At 36.3% G+C, this 18,286-nt stretch overlaps 1 protein-coding gene across 14 annotated transcripts in view; it reads left to right on the top strand.

The window, feature by feature from the left end:
• SEL1L2 (SEL1L2 adaptor subunit of ERAD E3 ligase) overlaps positions 1-18,286 on the top strand; it is a 123,935-nt gene that overhangs the window by 41,626 nt on the left and 64,023 nt on the right. For all 14 annotated transcript variants that reach the window (XM_045055081.1, XM_023251477.2, XM_045055082.1 and 11 more), the window contains one exon: positions 2,740-2,908. Coding sequence is in view for 5 of the 14 variants with exons in the window: in XM_045055080.1 (XP_044911015.1) it covers positions 2,740-2,908 (169 nt within the window). In the remaining 9 variants the exon portion in view is untranslated. The remainder of the gene's footprint in view (positions 1-2,739; positions 2,909-18,286) is intronic.

The raw sequence follows: 18,286 nt of genomic DNA, 5'->3' as shown, positions 1-18,286 counted from the left end.
TAGACAAAGGCCTGAGATAAACACTTAGTAAATACCTGTTATTGAATTACATAATCTTTGGGTGCCTTATAGAGTTAGAGAAGGGCTGTCTTCTGGGGTTCCCTAATACTCCAGATGGATGTTGCCCTTCCAACTCTCAGTGGGTAGGAAAGGAATCAAAATCCAGAAACATGGCTTCTATAGAAGGAGATAGGAAGAATAGCACCATACAATCAGAGGTGTTTGCCGAATTTGTACTGCCTCTTCACCAAAGCTATTGGCTATTTTTGAATTGAAAATTTTTCCTTTAATGCCAATGACATATGTTAACCCCATTGTGCCAAAGAATGCTGCAGGTTCATCAAAGTCCATGTGTACTTCTTCATGGTGTCCAGATACATTGTTTCCATTCTCCCCTGGCATTTGGGTGAGACCCTGTGACAGTCCCAGCCAATGGAAAATGTTTGCCTCTGTGTGCCACTTCCAGGTCTGGCCCATTAAAGAAAAGAAAAGAAAAAAAGCAAATGAAACAAAAAACAAAACAAAAGCCCTTTCTGCACATGTTCTTCCATGCTCTTTCCCTTTCTGTCTGCTAGATGTTAATGCTCCGGGAAACCTTGGAATCCACATGCTGAAGCTTGGCATAACTTTTGTCTGCCTGGGTCTCTGAATGACAGCACAGAGCAGAGCTACCACTGACTTGAATACCTGCCTGTTGATTTTGAGCCATTACACACTGTGGGTCTGTTTGTTAACATGCAATATTTGTCACCTTCTTTTAAAAAAAAATCATTGCTTGTGCGAAATTCAAATTTAACTGGGCACCTTGTATTTTTATTTGCTGTATCTGGCCACCCTACAATAAGGAATCACATTTAAATTCCTTACATATCCACCCAGAAACTTGTACATGAAGGTGTATAACAGCATTATTCATAATAGCCAAAAGGTGGAAACAGCTCAAATGTACACCAGCAGACGGATGTATGAACAAAAAGTAGTATATCCATGTAAGGAATATTATTTGGCCATAAAAAGATATGAACTGCTGATACATGCTACACAACATGGATCAACCTGGAAAATGTTACGCTAAGTGGAAAAGGTCAGTCACAAACACCCATATACTCTATGATTTCATTCATATGAAAATCCAGAAGAGGGGAATCCATAGAGAGAAACCATAGATCACTGGTTGCCTCAGGCTGGGGGGAAGGGGAATGGGAGGATAGGGAGGCTAACAGCTAAAGGACTCATGGTTCCTTCTTGAGGTGATAAAAATGTTCTAAAATTGACTGTGGTGGCAGTCGCACACTTCTGTAAATAGTCTAAAAATCATTAAGCTGTACACTTTAAAATGTACAACTATACACTTATAGTATATGAGTTATATCTCAATAAAGATGTTTTTTAAAAACAGTCCTTACATGACTGTATGTCCCAGCAAGCTCTAGCATCTGTGTCACTGCTCTGCTGCCTTAGCTACCACTTAGGAAAGCATTAAGCATTCCAGAAAGTGATCTTTAAAAGAGGGAGTTTAGGGGCGCATGGGTGGCTTAGTCGGTTGAGCGTCCGACTTCGGCTCAGGTCATGATCTCACAGTCTGTGGGTTTGGGCCCCGTGTCAGGCTCTGTGCTGACAGCTCAGAGCCTGGAGCCTGTTTCCAATCCTGTATCTCCCTCTCTCTCTGCCCCTCCCCCAGTCTCACTTTGTCTCATTCTGTCTCTCAAAAATAAATAAATATAAAAAAAAATTGTAAAGAGGGAGTTTAAATTGTGATATTGTATAAAAAGCAAATAAATAAAAACCTTGATTCTTCTTGAAGTGGTGTTTGACAAATAAAGAATTTTTTCAGTCTCCAAATATAATCTTGCCTGAAAAAGTAGATATGTAAATTATGAATATGTATCTCCATAAAGCTTTTTAATTTTCTCTCTTAAAATCTTCATTTTCTACTACTCAAAAACAATCCCTCCAAATACCTCTCCTTAGTTAAAATATATTAATTATATAACTGCTGGAAAGTACTTTAGAAAACATTTGTTTACATTTTTCTGCATACAGTCACAAGATCACTATACTTCCCACCAATTTTAAATTTGTAATATATAAGGAATACCAACATCTTCATTTTTTTTAGCTCACACGATTGATATTACCATGACAACTTACCACTAGAAGGGTAAAATTGGTTAAATTCTCCTACTATTTTATTTTATTTATAACATTTAGATTTTAATGCATGGCTCTGCAGTTCAGAAGAAAATGCAATAGGTTTAAAAGTTTTTTATTTAGGGACACCTGGGTGTCTCAGTCGATTGAGCGTCCGACTTCAGCTCAGGTCATGATCTCACAGTTCGTGTGTTCAAGTCCCACATCGGGCTCTGTGCTGACAGCTCAGAGCCTGGAACCTGCTTCAGATCCTGTGTCTCCCTCTCTCTCTGCTCCTCTCCACTTGCTCTCTCTCTTTCAAAAATAAATAAATATGTGCTGACAGCTCAGAGCCTGGAACCTACTTTGGATTCTGTATTTCCCTCTCTCTCTGCCCCTCCCCCCACTCGCTCCTGCTCACTCTCTCTCTCTCAAAAATAAACATTTATTAAAATGAATTATTTAAGTCATCTATGATTTTGATTTGAAAAAAGCAGGAATTAGAGTAATTTCTAGTATTTTTGACATGAACAGATGAAAATTGCACTGTCTTATTTTATCATAGAAAGTTACCCATGAAAAAATGAGCAAAAATATTTTTCTTTGTAGGTATCAGTTAACGAAGTCAAGCGACTTTTATCACATATATTGGAACGAAGAAAATTGATTAAAGTAATCTATCAAAGAGAAAATGCCTTAGGAAAAAAGAAGATTCAACGTAAATTAAGAATAAGAGGAATTCAAAATAAAGATCTCTCAAAAAGAAATAAAAATCATTGTAAGTAGAATTCTTTCTAACATAAATTTAAAATTACTTGATGTAATCTAAAATAAAATTTTAAATCTACTTTCTGAAAACTCTTAGAATATAGTCATAAATATTTATATACACAAAAGCTTTAAATTTTGTGAGCTTCTTTTAGATTCAGAATTTGTTCTGATGATAATAAGCAAGGTTGATAATTAGGACTCATGGATTTAAAAAAAATCTCCAGGGGTGCCTGGGTAGCTCAGTTGGTTTAGCATCTGACTCTTGATTTCAGCTCAGGTCATGATCTCACAGTTTGAGTTCAAGCCCCACATCCAGCTCCTCACTGAGAGTGTGGAGCCTGCTTGGGATTCTGTCTCCCTCTCTCTCTGCCCTTCCCACTAACTTTCTCTCACTTTCTCACAAAAGTAAATAAACATTTTTTTTAATCTCCAAAATTATGTGGAGAAAACACGTGTCAGTTATTCTGCTAATAGAAACACTCATGCTGAAAACAAAACCAAAATTAATATAGTGCCCCTTTTTTTTTCTAGTCTAGCAATCTAAATCTCTTCCTAGTAAAGACATACCTGGTTAGTTGACAGATTTCTGTGGATGCAAGAAGGGTCTAGAAAATATAAACAATGTCTCCATAGCTTCTGTGTTCGGCAGTTAACTAGCCCTCAGTTATAAAATTTAGGAATCATTTCCAACATTTAATCATTTCCAACAGTTTCATGAAAACTATCTCTTTTCTAACAGATACATATGAATTTCTATTTTATTAGCATCTTATTTAACAGAGGGCAACTTCTTTGGCAGACAAAAATTAAGGATATCCGTTTTTAATGGCATTATAAAATTATGAACATCTTAAATTCATTTTAAATCTAAGTCATATACATTGAAACATTAATTTGACAATTTTTTGATGTAGAAACATGGCTTGCCTTCTATTTAACATTGGTCTAATGATTGGCATTTCTAGTACAAACCACACTCAAACTGCATCATCCATGATTTCCCATCTTACATTTTCAATGAAACAAGGGACTAAAAACATTTATGGAACAATCTGTGAAGAGAATCCTTCCAGATATTTGTCGACTTTTTCCTCAGTAATTTATAGATGCTTCACCTATTTAAATTGGATAATTATTAAGGGCTCTCCTTTATCAAGTTTTTTCATTGTTTTCCAGTAATGTTAATAGAAACACATTGTCTTTTTGTAATCAGTTTACATATTTTTTAATGTTTTAGCTATTTTTTAGAGAGAGAGCACAAGTTGGGTAGGGGCAGAGAAAGGGGAGGACAGAAGATCTGAAGCAAGCTCCATGCTGACAGCAGCAAGCCCAATGTGGGGCTCAAACCCACCAACCATGAGATCATGACCTGAGCCAATGTCGGAGGCTCAACCGACTGAGCCACCCAGGTGCCCCCAGTGTACATATTTTTAATTCAATTCTATAATTATAGTAAACAGGAAAACTGGCACAAAAACATTTGGGATCAAACACTCCTGATCATTGGTAAGCGTGCAAGGTGGGGGAACAGAATTGAACACATTTACTAAAGGAGAATCCCACTACCTGCAAGTATTTAGTGTGCTGTAGACATCAGTAAGAAAGTTAGATAGAGGAAATGAAAAGTGTTGATTAATTTGGCAAGTAAGGAAGGTACAGATTGTTGAAGGAGCTTCTGCTGTTTAAAAGAGTATATAAGAGGGGCGCCTGGGTGGCTCAGTCAGTTAAGCGTCCAAATCTTTTTTATGTATATACTTTATTGCCAAATTGGCTAACATAGTGTGTACAGTGTGTGCCTGGTTTGGGGGGTAGATTCCTGTGGTTCATCACTTACATTTCTTTTAATATGATTTATTGTCAGATTGTCTTAAGTGTCCAAATCTTAATTTCAGCTCAGGTTATGATCTCACAATTCATGAGATTGAGCCCCACATTGGGCTCTCTGCTGCCAGTGTGGAGCCTGCTTGGGATTCCCTCTCCCTACCTCCCCTATTCGCAGTCTCTCTCTCTCTCTCTCTCTCTCTCTCTCTCTCTCTCTCTCTCAAAATAAATAAGTAAACTTTTAAAAAAATAAAAAAAAAAGTATATCACTACATTGTACACCTGAAACTAATATAAAACTGTATGTTCATTATACTGGAATTTAAAAACAAATAAAATAAAAGAGTAAATAATACCACCCTTCAAAAGAGATCTCTTTCCCTTATGTAGAAGTGGTTATATTATACCTAATAATAACAAATAATAAGTTATCTTTAATTGAGAATTTTCTATATTGTTTTAAGTGCTCTACCCAATATAAGATAGGTTATATTATCTCTATAACACTTGAAATTTGCAGCACAGAGAAATAATTTGCTTAGCATTATGAAAGTTACCTAGCAGGAAAACTAGGATTTGAACTTAGATGGTCTGGTGCCAAAGTCCTCTAGCCATTATGCCATATGCTTCTCATAAAAGTAAGGTGACAATAATCAAGAAATTTTAACGTCATGCTCCTGAAAATGGCTTTGGGCAAATATTGAATTACATGATAAAGATGCTACAATTTCCTGACCACCAAATTTACTTGAAGGTTTTGAAGGAAGTAAATAATAGTAAATAATTGCAAACATCTTTATTTTAGACCTCACAACTATAATGTATGCAAAAGACTTCAAAATCCATGTTTTGATATCAAAACGAAGACTTCAAAGAAATGCCTTCCTGTTCTCCAGACCTCTAGAGAGTGTTACATGCATTCATCACTGACTACATGAATGTTCCAAGGACATTTGAGAAGCCCTGTCTTATAACAGTCTGAAGATTTACATAAATTAGAAAAATATTTCTTCCTGACAGAAGTACATATAGAAGGGTGGTCACTGCTAATAAGACCAATAGATAGAAATTGAGAACTAAGGGACTCCAGAGGACTCTTATTGATTCTAGTTGATAATTTTTTATGTGAGTCTTATTTGATAATGATTTTTAATTGTTTTACCTTAATATTTAAGACTGTTTTCTCCCACATTTACTCCAAAAGGCTGCTTCCCTGCTCAGTTGAAGAGTTCTAGATATGACATAAAAATGTTGACATGCATGGACTTGAAATATCAGGTAGAGCTCTGATAGGAAATAAATGGCACATTTAAATTGAGTCCTTTGAGAAAAAGTTTAATAAAGGGTTTGTTGATTACATCAATTAATTAATAAGCTATTCTCTCCTAATTTTCTCTCACTCAAAATTTTGATCAGCATCCTTCCAATCTTTTACCCCAAGTTTTTTTAGAGGAATTAACAAGATACGGCCAAATTTGGAGCTTAGAGCCCACAATAATTTACCATAAATCTCTAGGATTATATTTACCCACTGATCAACCAGATAAAAATCTAGTGATGAGGTTGAGAAAATAAAACCGTATTTACCAGAATGCCTTGTACAGTGTGCACTGCCCTTGTTATGGAAGATACCTTAATAGGCATTTGTGGATAGAAGGGAGATAAACATCCCCTCCTGATCCCCTACCTCCAACTCAACACAGAAGCCTGGTGTCATCTGATTCCAAATATTTACACATGGAAAGAAATTGCACTGTAGAGCCAGGGAGAAGAATTTTGTTATTTTTGTAAAAGTAAGAAGAAGAGAGAATGGGAGAACAATGGGAGAAAGCAGACATAAGGATCCAGAAAGGTGGTTATTGACTGCGCTAACTTGAGAAACCAGCACAACTCCAAAGTTAGGGGAACCCAAATGATATTTTAAAATTGGTGATGCCTAAGCTGACCATTAAAAGTTGTTTTTGTTCTTAGAATTAATCATCTTTCATTCTGCTCTATGAAATCATTGGTAAAAATCTATATTCCTGACAAATGCTTTTCAAGAGTGAATATTCTTTTGAGACAACTTGAAGAGTTGTTGGTTTCACTGTGGGTCACTGTGAGACAGTCCAGGAACAGTACCTCTTAAATCAGGAATTAAGAAAGTAGGGAAAGCCATGGAGAAGTAACCTTCTCTAGAGGGAGGGTTTAAACTTTACAAGCTGTAGAATAAACTGGGAATATAGGTTATACATGGTTATCAAACTGGCTAAAAACCTTGTTCAACTCTGTTCTCACTCAGTTCCCACTTCAGCATTTTATACATAGGATATCATAAGAGATGGAATATAGGTGTTCTATAAAAGTGCTGTTCCCAAGACTTACTAGTCTTCCACATACGAGAAATGAGATTTAACTTAACATTATCAAAAACCTTTCCTAATTCTTAGTGACCACACCTCCTTAACTCAAGGCTTACAAACCATGTATAATAACCTATTAGAGAAATCAAAGAGATTAACATCAAGCTGTTTCTAGAATATGAATATATTTCTCCACATTTTGAAAAGAGAGAAACTGTTTACCCATTTTCCATTTTCCCCCTACCTAGAATTTGTCAAATAATAACCAATAGCATTTGCACTACCATTACTTCAAGGCAAGATCTGTGCCTGGCATTGTATCTGTCACATACTTAATATGAATCAATATTTGCTGAATTAAATTGAGTTGAATTCTTTTTATGTAAAGCTAGGATATAAAATCAGGTCTTCTGACTCCAATTTCAGCATTCTTTGCAATATACTACACTATAAGTGCTACATAAACATAAGAGAGCCTTCCATTTTTAGAGTATATTTGAATATTGTTTTACAGTTGAACATAATGCTTTCACATCCATTCCATTTTTTTTAATGGCATGTTCATTTTCCCTTTAGGTATCTTTTCACTATAACTTCAATAGCAATCCTTTTTTTCTGAGACAGAATTGAGTATCATAGATTAATTACCTTTATTAAATTGTTAGCAAGACAAATCAATAATTAATCATGCACTGGGAACAATGGAGCATATTCCTGCTGGCAACTGGAACACTACTTCTAAGTCCTTCCTGACAAGTCCTTACTGGCATTTCTTGGAGTTAATCATCATTAATTTTGGTGATCAGACCAGATCACTACTATGTTCTTGATTGGAGAAGTTTGTCTTGCAATCTTGCTTTAAGCTTGTCTTGGCATTCTTTTTTTATCACTTCTGGGGTCTGTGACCATTTGGCTAAGTTTATCATGTGTATTCTACTTTATTGACTTTGGAATATATGTGGAGGACATTGCTAAGTGCCATTCATATCCCCCCTTCAATGAGATTCTTAGAGCCCAATTACTGGAAGTGTAGTTCACAGACAACCTTCAGCAGTGAAGAGACTGTCTCAGGTGCAGAGAGGCATGTAGCCCAAGGTCATACCTCTTCCCTAGGGCTGCCAATTTCCAATGACTAATCTATTCAGGAATATAAAGTCCTGACCATCTCAGCCTAACTTGAGATGGAGGGCCAGTCAACTGTTTTAGCCTTGCATCACAGCTTCTCCCTCTGCCTAATCCTACTTTTTCCCCAGGAGTGCTTCCCAGGGGTGCTTCTTAATAAACACCCTGAACTCTTAGAGTCTGCTTATCAGAGAACCCAAACTGCATACCTTTAATACCTTTCCTATTGCTGAATTTTTTTCTTTAAATCAACAGAATGGTTTTTAATAAGTTGATTTTAAAAGAAAATTACTAAATCTCTCCCATTCTAGCAAAATGGTAGGCTAATCCAGTAGGAAAATCCTGCTACTATAAATACCTAAAATTAATGCCTAAAATATACCAAACTCCCCCCCCCCCCGCTCTGTGTGTGTGTGTGTGTGTGTGTGTGTGTGTGTGTGTGTGTTTTTAATGCAAAGCTGGCTCACAGGAAACTGAAATCCTCAAGTGCTAGAAGTGATGAAAAATAAGGATGTGAATTGATGTTTTGGCAGACTGTGATCAGAGCTGGTAATGCATGAGCCTTGGATTTTTAAATCCCAGGCTGGGAAAATCAAAAACATTGGGATTTTTGACAAGACAATTGGAATGAAGAGCTATGAATAAAACTGAGAGTTTTATAGAGTTGTGCATGCAGTGAAAGGAATATTAGGAAAAAACAGATAAGCCACCTACCATTTTAGGCAGATACCGAGGAACTTCTTCCTCTATTTAGGCTCTCACAGGGAAAAACATCTCCCTGAAAAACCCTACACCACAGCCCTGTACCTTATACAGATTTGAATTTGAATTTATGCTACCTGGTTTTTTTTTTGGTAATTTCAAGTCAATATGTTCACATATAAGAATTTCCTTCCATCGGTAAGATGATAAGTCTGCGAAACTGACAGAAGCAACACAAAACCAGTTTGGAAAAACATTTGCACATTTCCTACATAAAAAGCCTTGTTGAGGATGAACTTACAAGAAAATTTTATAAATTGCACCAATTTAAAAAAATCTATTCATAACAAAAAACCTACTCAGACTCAGTTTGCATGTACATGCACCGACATACATACACGTGCACAACATAAGACATAGCACACCCAAGTCTTGATATAGTAGAACAACAATGTGGAAAAAATTGTGGAATAAATATATGTTTAAGTTGTTAAGAAACCGTAAGAAAAAAGAGAGGTATCATGAAAAAAGGAGTAGACATCTGTGCAAAAGAACCAAATAGAAGTAAAAAAAATGAAAAGTATGTTCATTTAAATTAAGTGAATGGCTTAAACAGAAGATTAGACACTGTGGAAGAAAAGGTTAATGAACTAGAGAAAGATCAGAAGATACTGCCCTGAATGTAGCCCAGAAAGAAACTAAGAGTTGAAGGACAGAGACCTTTAGATTAAGACAATGTCAAAGATATATGCTATTTGAAAGAGATATGCTTAAAACATGACTCAAAAAGACTGAAAGTCAGTGGATGGAAATGATATCACAGCCAATAGTAAGCAAAAGAAATCTGATATTTTATGCAGTATAGACTTCAAGGTAAAGCCATAAATAGGGAGAAAACATTATCACATAGTTTTCAAAGGAATAATTCACCAGAACGATATGATGTTGATGTTGAAAAATTTAGGAAAATCTATTAAACCATGAAAATTAATGGAGTTTGGCAAAGTTGCTGGATTTAAAATTAATATATAAAAATTAATAGCATTTCTGTATATGATACAAAAAACAACTGAAAATTAAACTGCTAAAATATTATTTAAAATAGCAATAAAAACTAAAGGTACCTAAGAATAAATCTAACAAAATATCTACAAGATGTTTAAGAAGTGGAAAAACATAAAACTTTATTGAATAATATAAAAAATACCTGCATAACTGAAGAGTTTTTATGTCTCTGAATGGGAAGATTCAAAGTTTAAGATATCATTTCTTGCCAAATTAGTTTCAAAACTGCCCAAAGGGGTTTTCATAGAATTTAATAAGCTAATTTTAATAGTATATATGAAAACAAGTCTAAAGACAGCCAATATACTTTTGAAGTAGAATGAGAAGTGGAACTTGCCCCATTAGATTCTTACTATAAAATTATATTGTATAAAATATATGGTATTGACATATGGATTAAAAAAATAGAAAAGAGTCTAGAATCGGTCCCATATATATAGGGGAATTTGGTATATGACAGAGGTATTACAAATCAGCTGTGAAAAAATAAACATTGTATGCAGGCAACTGATTCTCATTTGGAAGAAGAATAAGATCAGATCCCATTCTCACCTCATACACCAAAGTAACTTCTAGGTGGATTAATGACCTAAATATGAACATCAGAACTTTAATAATAATTAAAAAAAAACATTAAGATATTAATATAAGAAAGGAATTCTTACAAAAGACTAAAGTAAAACCATGATGCCAAAATTCATAAATTTGACTACCTTAAAGTTAAAAGTTTTAATAGGTATTTTTAATTATAGAGTGAAAAAGAACCCACACGTTAAAAGAAGATATTGTAACAAATAGAGCCAAGAAAGAATTGGTTGTATAAAAAACACCTACAAATCAACAGGAAAAACAAGTAGAAAACTCAACAAAGGGGCACCTGGGTGGCTCAGCTGGTTAAGCGTCCAATTTCAGCTCAGGTCATGATCTTGCAATTCAGGAGTTCAAGCACCACGTTGGGCTATGTGCTGACAGCTTGCAGCCTGGAGCCTGCTTTCGATTCTGTGTCTCCCTCTCTCTCTGCCCCTCCCCTGCTCACACTCTGTCCCTCTCTCTCCCTCAAATAAATATTTTTTTAAAAAAATTTAAAAACTGAACAAAGGATACAATTCTTAGAAAAAAAACCAATAAATATACTTAACTAGTAAAAACTAGCAGAAATTCAAATTTGATAAAGATTTATCATTTCACATTGATAGGCAAGATTAAAAGATCAGATAACCCCTAAGCAACCCAGAATTTAAGGAAATGAGAACTCTTATACATCACTGTTGGGAATGTATGTTTGGTGCAACCTCTTTGAAGAGCAAAATGGTGATATCTAGTAAAGTTTAAGATGCTTATATGCTATGCTTGGCATATGTACTTTTAGAAATATATCCTACAGAAATTCTCACATATCTGTATGAGAAAATGTGTGCAAGGATTTTCATTGCAGAACTGGTTTTTGTAGCATTCAAGGGGAAAAAGTTAGTATCTGTGGAATTGGTAGGGTAAATAATGGAGGAATAAATAGATAAACTGGTTTAGTCATACAAAGAATTTTGACCATTGGCACTGGTTAAAATGAATTAATGAAGCCTACTTGTATCTAGACAGATAAATCTCAAAAGGTAAAAATGCAAATTGCAGAAGTATATATATATATATATTATATATATATATATAATATATATTATATATACATATATACATATACATATGTATGGTTTTACAGTATAGAAATAATATTGGGTACATATATGTAGTAAAAGGACTACATAGTAACTTCAGAACAATAGCTACCTCTGAAGAGAGAACACTGGGATTATGTTGGGAGGAGGCTTTGAGTGTATTTGTTCCATTCTGTTTCCTTAGATACCTAAAACAGACAGGGCAAAATGTTACCATCTGTTAAATTATGTGAAATGGGAAGGTTATGTTGAAGTATGTTTCCTTTCTGGATTTTTTGTATGTCCTAAATATTTCATGCTTAATTTTTCAGAGAAAAAAAATGAAAATTAGTTGCCACAAATAGAATCTATAGATGAATGTATATCAAGTATATTAACTATCAAAATGTTAAAGTTTGTGTGTGTACCATTTACAATTTTCTCATGTATGCTTTGGGAAACAGTAATGTAAGGTGTTGCAAATTAGCAAGTGCAGCTAACTATTAAGCCAGCCAGCAGGCACTCTTAACCCTTCACAGGGCCTTGAATACAGCCTATCACCATCTTTCTCTTGTCCCTTTTGCTCCCACTCATTGCTGAAGGGCTTTCCATTATCCAAGGTCTCCTACAAGCACAGTCTTAAGTAATGATGTCTAAATCAACCAGTCTGGGTATGGTCAGGTGTGCATAATGATGCTCTAAATCATCAACACCAGGTTAAATCATGCTCATTATCTTTTGTTGGGGAAGGCGGAGGAATATATCGTATACTTTTTAGACACATTTCCATCAGAAAACAGTCAAAATAAAAAGGCATATGACTCATCTAATGGGAAAAAATTATTTATATGGACACATTTCTTAATAATGTCTGAAAGGGGCACCGGGGTGGCTCAGTTGGTTAAGTGTCCGACTCTGGCTCAGGTCATGATCTCACAGTTCATGAGTTTGAGCCCTGTGTCCAGCCCTGGGCTGACTGCTAGGAGTCTGGAGCCTGCTTCAGATTCTGTGTCTCCTTCTCTCTCTGTGCTCCTCCCTCGCTTATGTTCTCTCTCTCAAAAATAAATAAACATTAAAAAAATAATAATTTCAGGTAAAAGAAGTATTACTATAAATAAATTCATCGTTTAAAATACTTCAGTTACAATACATTTATTTTTAAGTGTATTTTGAACTCATTTTTCAAATTTTTCAGTAATTGATAGTAAATGTGTGTTCCTCACATAATTCTGCATATTGTGTGGCTCTGACAAACAGTATGAGCAGACTGTGCAGTCATTCTGCCTACATTTGAATTCTTGCCTATCAGGGACTAACTGTGTGACCTTGGACAGGTTACTTAACCTCTCTGGGCCTGTATCACCTCATTTGTAAAACAGGAATGATAATAGCTCCCTCCTCTCACAGTGAAAAAACTGCTTGGGGACTAAGTGCTTTATAAATGTTAGCTTTTATTATAATATAATAATTATTCTTTTTGGTTCTTCACTTGTTTTATAAACCATATTTCTTTCTGCTAAATTAAAAGTTTGGGGTAGTGAATTAATCTTTGAAAGTCAGAATCCTTGTTATTTCAAGTTTTGCTTAGTAGATATTTGAGGAGAAAATGTTTTTTCTACTTACAACACAATTTGTATGCCATTTCCTAGCAATACCACTGAAGGTATTTATGTTTGGCAACAATGATCTGGGGACAGTGTGAATAAACTTGATTATTATAAATATCTGTGCTCTTATCCAAGTGCATTTGAGTTGATCACATCTTTATCTGACTAAACTCTTTGCTGAGTCATTGTTTCTTAGATGGAATGTTATTTTTAGTAATGGATCATTATTCTCCCTCCTTATCTGGGATTGTATCTTCCTGGCAGACATTAAGGGCAAATGTGAAGAGCTCTTCTGATGCATTATTCAGAAAATCAGAAACTAAAGTTGGTTTATATTAAATACAATTGAAATTAAATAAGAAGGATGCAGTGTCTGTGTAGGCAAGATTTTCTGCAAGGGAAAGAAAATTTTTCTTTTTTTTATCTCCTTGTATCATTTTAATGCTGAAAGCACCTGGTTTTTAGTCAGACTAAAAGATATCCATCTCCTAGCTTAATTGTTAATTCCTTTAACTCTCAATGATCCTTCATGTAATTTTAATATAACTATAATTTGACATACAAATATTTTTCTCTTTGCTTTTTAAGATGACTTAAATGGCATTTGTTTATTTATTTGAATTTAAATGTTAAATTTAAATGTTAAAGTTTTAGACGTGGTGAAACATAGAAGAGAGTGAGGAATACAGGATAGGGCAAGAGAAGGAGTTGGGCAAAGATAGGGTTTCAGGAGAAGTTTAGGGCTTTACAAGTGAATAACACTAGAGGATTTCCCCCTCCCTGTAGGCAAGGGGTTACGCTGTTACCCCTACATCAGTCAGTCAATGGCTACAGGCCACCAGCACTCTGCAGGGGCTAACTATCCATGTTGAAGACCTTATCCTTTTTGCTAGACTTCCACAATTCCAGTAATCTTTGTTTCTGTTTCTCCTCAGTCATTTACCAGCCACATATAGACCTGTTTCATCAATATAATTTCAAACTCCAAAATAATTCTGTCTGATCAGAGCCAACTTCCTGCCACTTCTGCTCTTTCTCTTCCCATATCAAGCCTGCCTTCACCTTCACAATGACCTCTGTTCCCTCTCCCCACTCCCTTCTCAGCCCTCTGTCCACTCCCCTCAATATCACTTACTCCCATCACCAGTCTGGACCACATGACCAAACATGACTCTCAAACCATCATTCTTCATTTAAGATACACTGCCCCCCCCATCATTTTTTCATTGGTTCATTTGCATAGACTGTTTCCTCCAAATGGAATGCCAGTTTCATCTTCTTGGCCCAACAAACTCCTACCTCCTTTCAAGAACTATCTGAAGTGTCTTTTCATCTGTGAAAATTTTTTTTTATTTCCCCTAGCAAGAGTCTAGTGCCCGAGCGGGCATTTGCTGTTTGGTCGCTTCTGATCATCCATTTTACTTTTCTCACCCTCTCAATTTCTTTTTGAGGAATTAAGTCTTCCCCAGTGGATGTATTCTTACAGGAATGTAATGAGAACCTTTGTCTTCCCTGAATAGACCCATTATACTTGCCATGGAGTCTGGAGCAAAGAGGGGAAGATCCTAAAAGGACTGGATTTCAATCCAGTCCTATAGCAATATCTGTCTCTGCTTCTAGAAAGCTCTGATTCCTGAGACCTACCCCAGTGAGTTTATGAGTTTCAGTGGCCTCCCAATAAGTTGCTTTTGCTTAAGTCAATAATATTAGGTTTCTGTTGCTTACAAAGAAGGCTCCTATGCTCTCATAGTGCCTTATTACAGAGTGCCTACCACATGGCATTGTAGTTTTTGGCAAACATGTCTATCTCCACTGCCAGGCTCAAACAGTGTCTCCATCATCTTTGGAAACACAATATCTAGCATTGTGTCTAACACATGATAAATATTCAATTCCTACCAATTAAATGGACAAGTAAATGTATGAATGACAGAGATTAAGTCGTTTCCAGCTCTTTCCTTTTCCATTAATATCTGCAGCAAGCGAGCTCTTTTTGTTCCAAAGCTTTGCTTTGGAATTCATTATCAACAAGAGGATTTTTCTTGAATGCCACAAAAACAGGTTATAGGGATTAAAGAATAGACTTGATTAGAGAATTTTATAGATGAAGGGTCAGCAAGAGAACACATAGAATTCCAGTTCTCCCATCATCTTACAGAGAGGTGAGCTGGGTCCTGGGATTGCTGGACACATGGAAAGTCTACCTACTACACTGCCTACCTAGAGTATAATCATGATAAAATGACCTTGTCAGAGGTGGACTACTTGGGCACCCAGCTGCCTGGGCAAGTCAGATGTCCAGCACCTGGAGACCTTGGGAGCCAATGGGAAATTACATGCCCTCCTATTTTTAGAAGGTAGCCACTGATCTGATAGGAAGCTGAGTTGGGTGCATCCCTTCTAGTAGGAAGAAAGAGCAGCTTGTTTTCCATGTAATCCAGAGTTGGCATCTGTATTAGTTTGCTAGGGAGGTCATGTTAAAATACGACAGGCAAGGTGGCTTAAACAACAAAAATTTATTTTTCACAGTTCTGGAGGCTGGAAGTCTGTGATCAAAGTGCCAACAGAGTTGGTTTCATTCTAAGGCATCTCTCCTTGGCTTCTCAGTGTATCCTTACATGGTCTTAGTGCCTGCATCTCCCTGATGTCTCTTTCTCTTCCTATAGCGACACCAGTCATATTGGATTAAGATCCCACCCTAATGGCCTCATTTTAACTTAATCACCTCTTTAAACACCTTATCTCCAAATAAAGTTACATTCTGAGATACACTCAACATATGAATTTAGGGGGACACAATTCAGCCCATAACAGTATTCAAGTTAGGTATGAAATGATAATTAAGACTGCGGATGTAACAACATGTCAAGAACTTTCTATAAATTATGTCTCTGGCAAACACTGAAATACAAATCCATCTAGTTGAAGTACTTCCCATACTTGCTGCTCTCTGGCACACCTACTGTGCCCTCTTTTACTCCTGATGCTCATTCCTACCACCACTCAGGTTAGCTTCGAGCCCTTATCAGGAAAGAACAACAGGCATCCACTATTTGGCTGTTGAGAAGACTCCAGATTTGGGGCACCTGGGTGGTTCAGTCGATTGGGCAGATTTTTGACTCTTGATTTTGGCTCAGGTCATGATCTCACAGTTCATGAGCTCAAGCCCCACAGTGGGCTCTGTGCTGACAGCGGGGAGCCTGCTTGGGATTCTCTCTCCTTCTCCCACCACCTCTCCTCCCCTCTTTCTGTCTCAAAATAAATAAATAAACTTCAAAAATTATCTTAAAAAAAAAAAGAAGAAGAAGAAGAAGATTCTGGATTCAGGAAGGTTCTTTACGTCAAGTTCAGAATAATATGATTTTGGCTTGATTTTGGCTCAGGTCATGATCTCACAGTTCATGAGCTCAAGCCCCACAGTGGGCTCTGTGCTGACAGCGGGGAGCCTGCTTGGGATTCTCTCTCCTTCTCCCACCACCTCTCCTCCCCTCTTTCTGTCTCAAAATAAATAAATAAACTTCAAAAATTATCTTAAAAAAAAAAGAAGAAGAAGAAGAAGATTCTGGATTCAGGAAGGTTCTTTACGTCAAGTTCAGAATAATATCCTCGAGTCATTTCCTGACTATGCTTTCCCCAAATTTGGAAATTGTTAAACCATAAAAAGGAAATTAAAGTGTTGTCAAGAGAATTTTATTTGATAATTGAGCCCTCTTATTGTAAAGAAAACTGTTATTTCAGTACATTTGGGAAGTCAAAAATAGAATTACAAATAGAAGTAAAAACCATGGGTGGAAATCTGTAGTGGTGTATCATTTCTCATATGTATGTGCATGCAGAGTCAACCTTTCAAAATGGATTTTTGCTCTTTGAAAGCATGATAATAGGAGAAATTGCTATTCAAATCAAAGATTGGTAGGGTTTTTTTCCCATTATTTTTCCTCTTTAGTCATGACTATAGATAACATATAACTCAAAGCAAAAATTAGATACTAAAAGTGTCTGCTGTTACTGAATTGATTGGATACTTGAAGCATTCGAAATAATTGCAAATTAACTTTTAAGTTAAAACAATTTTTTTAATTTAAAAAAGAAATTGAACAACTCTGATGGTTTGTCAGGGAGAAGAAAAACAGGAACCACTTAAAGATTTTTGTAGTCTTCTTAATGAGGCATCAAACCTCAAAATGCCTCTCTTTTTAAATGGTTTCAGGCATGTTTCACCTAATCAGAGGTTTCACTGAGTGTCATAATGGACTTCAAGAGGCACTGTGATGTGGAAGGGAGTGTGAGTGTGTGTGTGTGTGTGTGTGTGTGTGTGTGTGTGTGTGTTGCACATGTGCACATGCACTGTGTGGGTGTAGTAGGAGCTGTAAAGCTGACTCTCCCTCCAAATAGCTTTCTGCATCTGTAAACTGATGACAATGGTTTGAAAATTGTGAAGTGTTATATAAGTGTTTGAGAAAAATTATTGTAGCAGGTAAAATTCCATTTCTTTATTTAAATCCTATAAAATTAATTCTGAGCCCTCTTCCCAACACGGCAAGTTGTTATTGGTACTCTCTCTCTGTGTTTTCCCCAAGGTCTCAGAAAGGTTGTTGGGGAGGAGGAGGGAGCCTTGGGCAGAGCAAAATTTTCAGGGAGATTTTCTCCTCCAATCCTAGATGCACATTGGATATCTAGGCGATGTCCATTTCTCGGTCCTCATATTCTCTTGGAATCTTATAGCTCTAAGGTTTATGGGCCATGTTCAGACAAGGGAGTCTGCAAGACGAGACCTTGGTGCTCAGATCATTTCTTTAGAGTACACCAAGCAGCCCCTTCCCTGAAGACCTTCTGTCCTGCTTTGTCCTTGTGGAACCTTGCATCGCTTTCCCAGACTGGGGAGCGTCCTTCTCCTTCCTACCATCAGAAGCATCTTTCTATCTCCTCCACCCTCCAGACGCTTTAACAAAAGACAGGAAGAGGATACTTTTGTAGACAGCTTTTATCTTCTGAACAAAACCAAGGTGATCTTGAAATGCAGAGGTTAAAAAATAAGGAGAGTGTAAAGGAGGAAAGGAGGTTTTTTCGGTTGGTT

The sequence above is a fragment of the Felis catus genome, chromosome A3 (assembly GCF_018350175.1).
Source record: "Felis catus isolate Fca126 chromosome A3, F.catus_Fca126_mat1.0, whole genome shotgun sequence".
Taxonomy (NCBI): domain Eukaryota; kingdom Metazoa; phylum Chordata; class Mammalia; order Carnivora; family Felidae; genus Felis; species Felis catus.
Note: the sequence above shows the minus strand (reverse complement) of the source record. Positions and strands in the feature narration are given on the sequence as shown.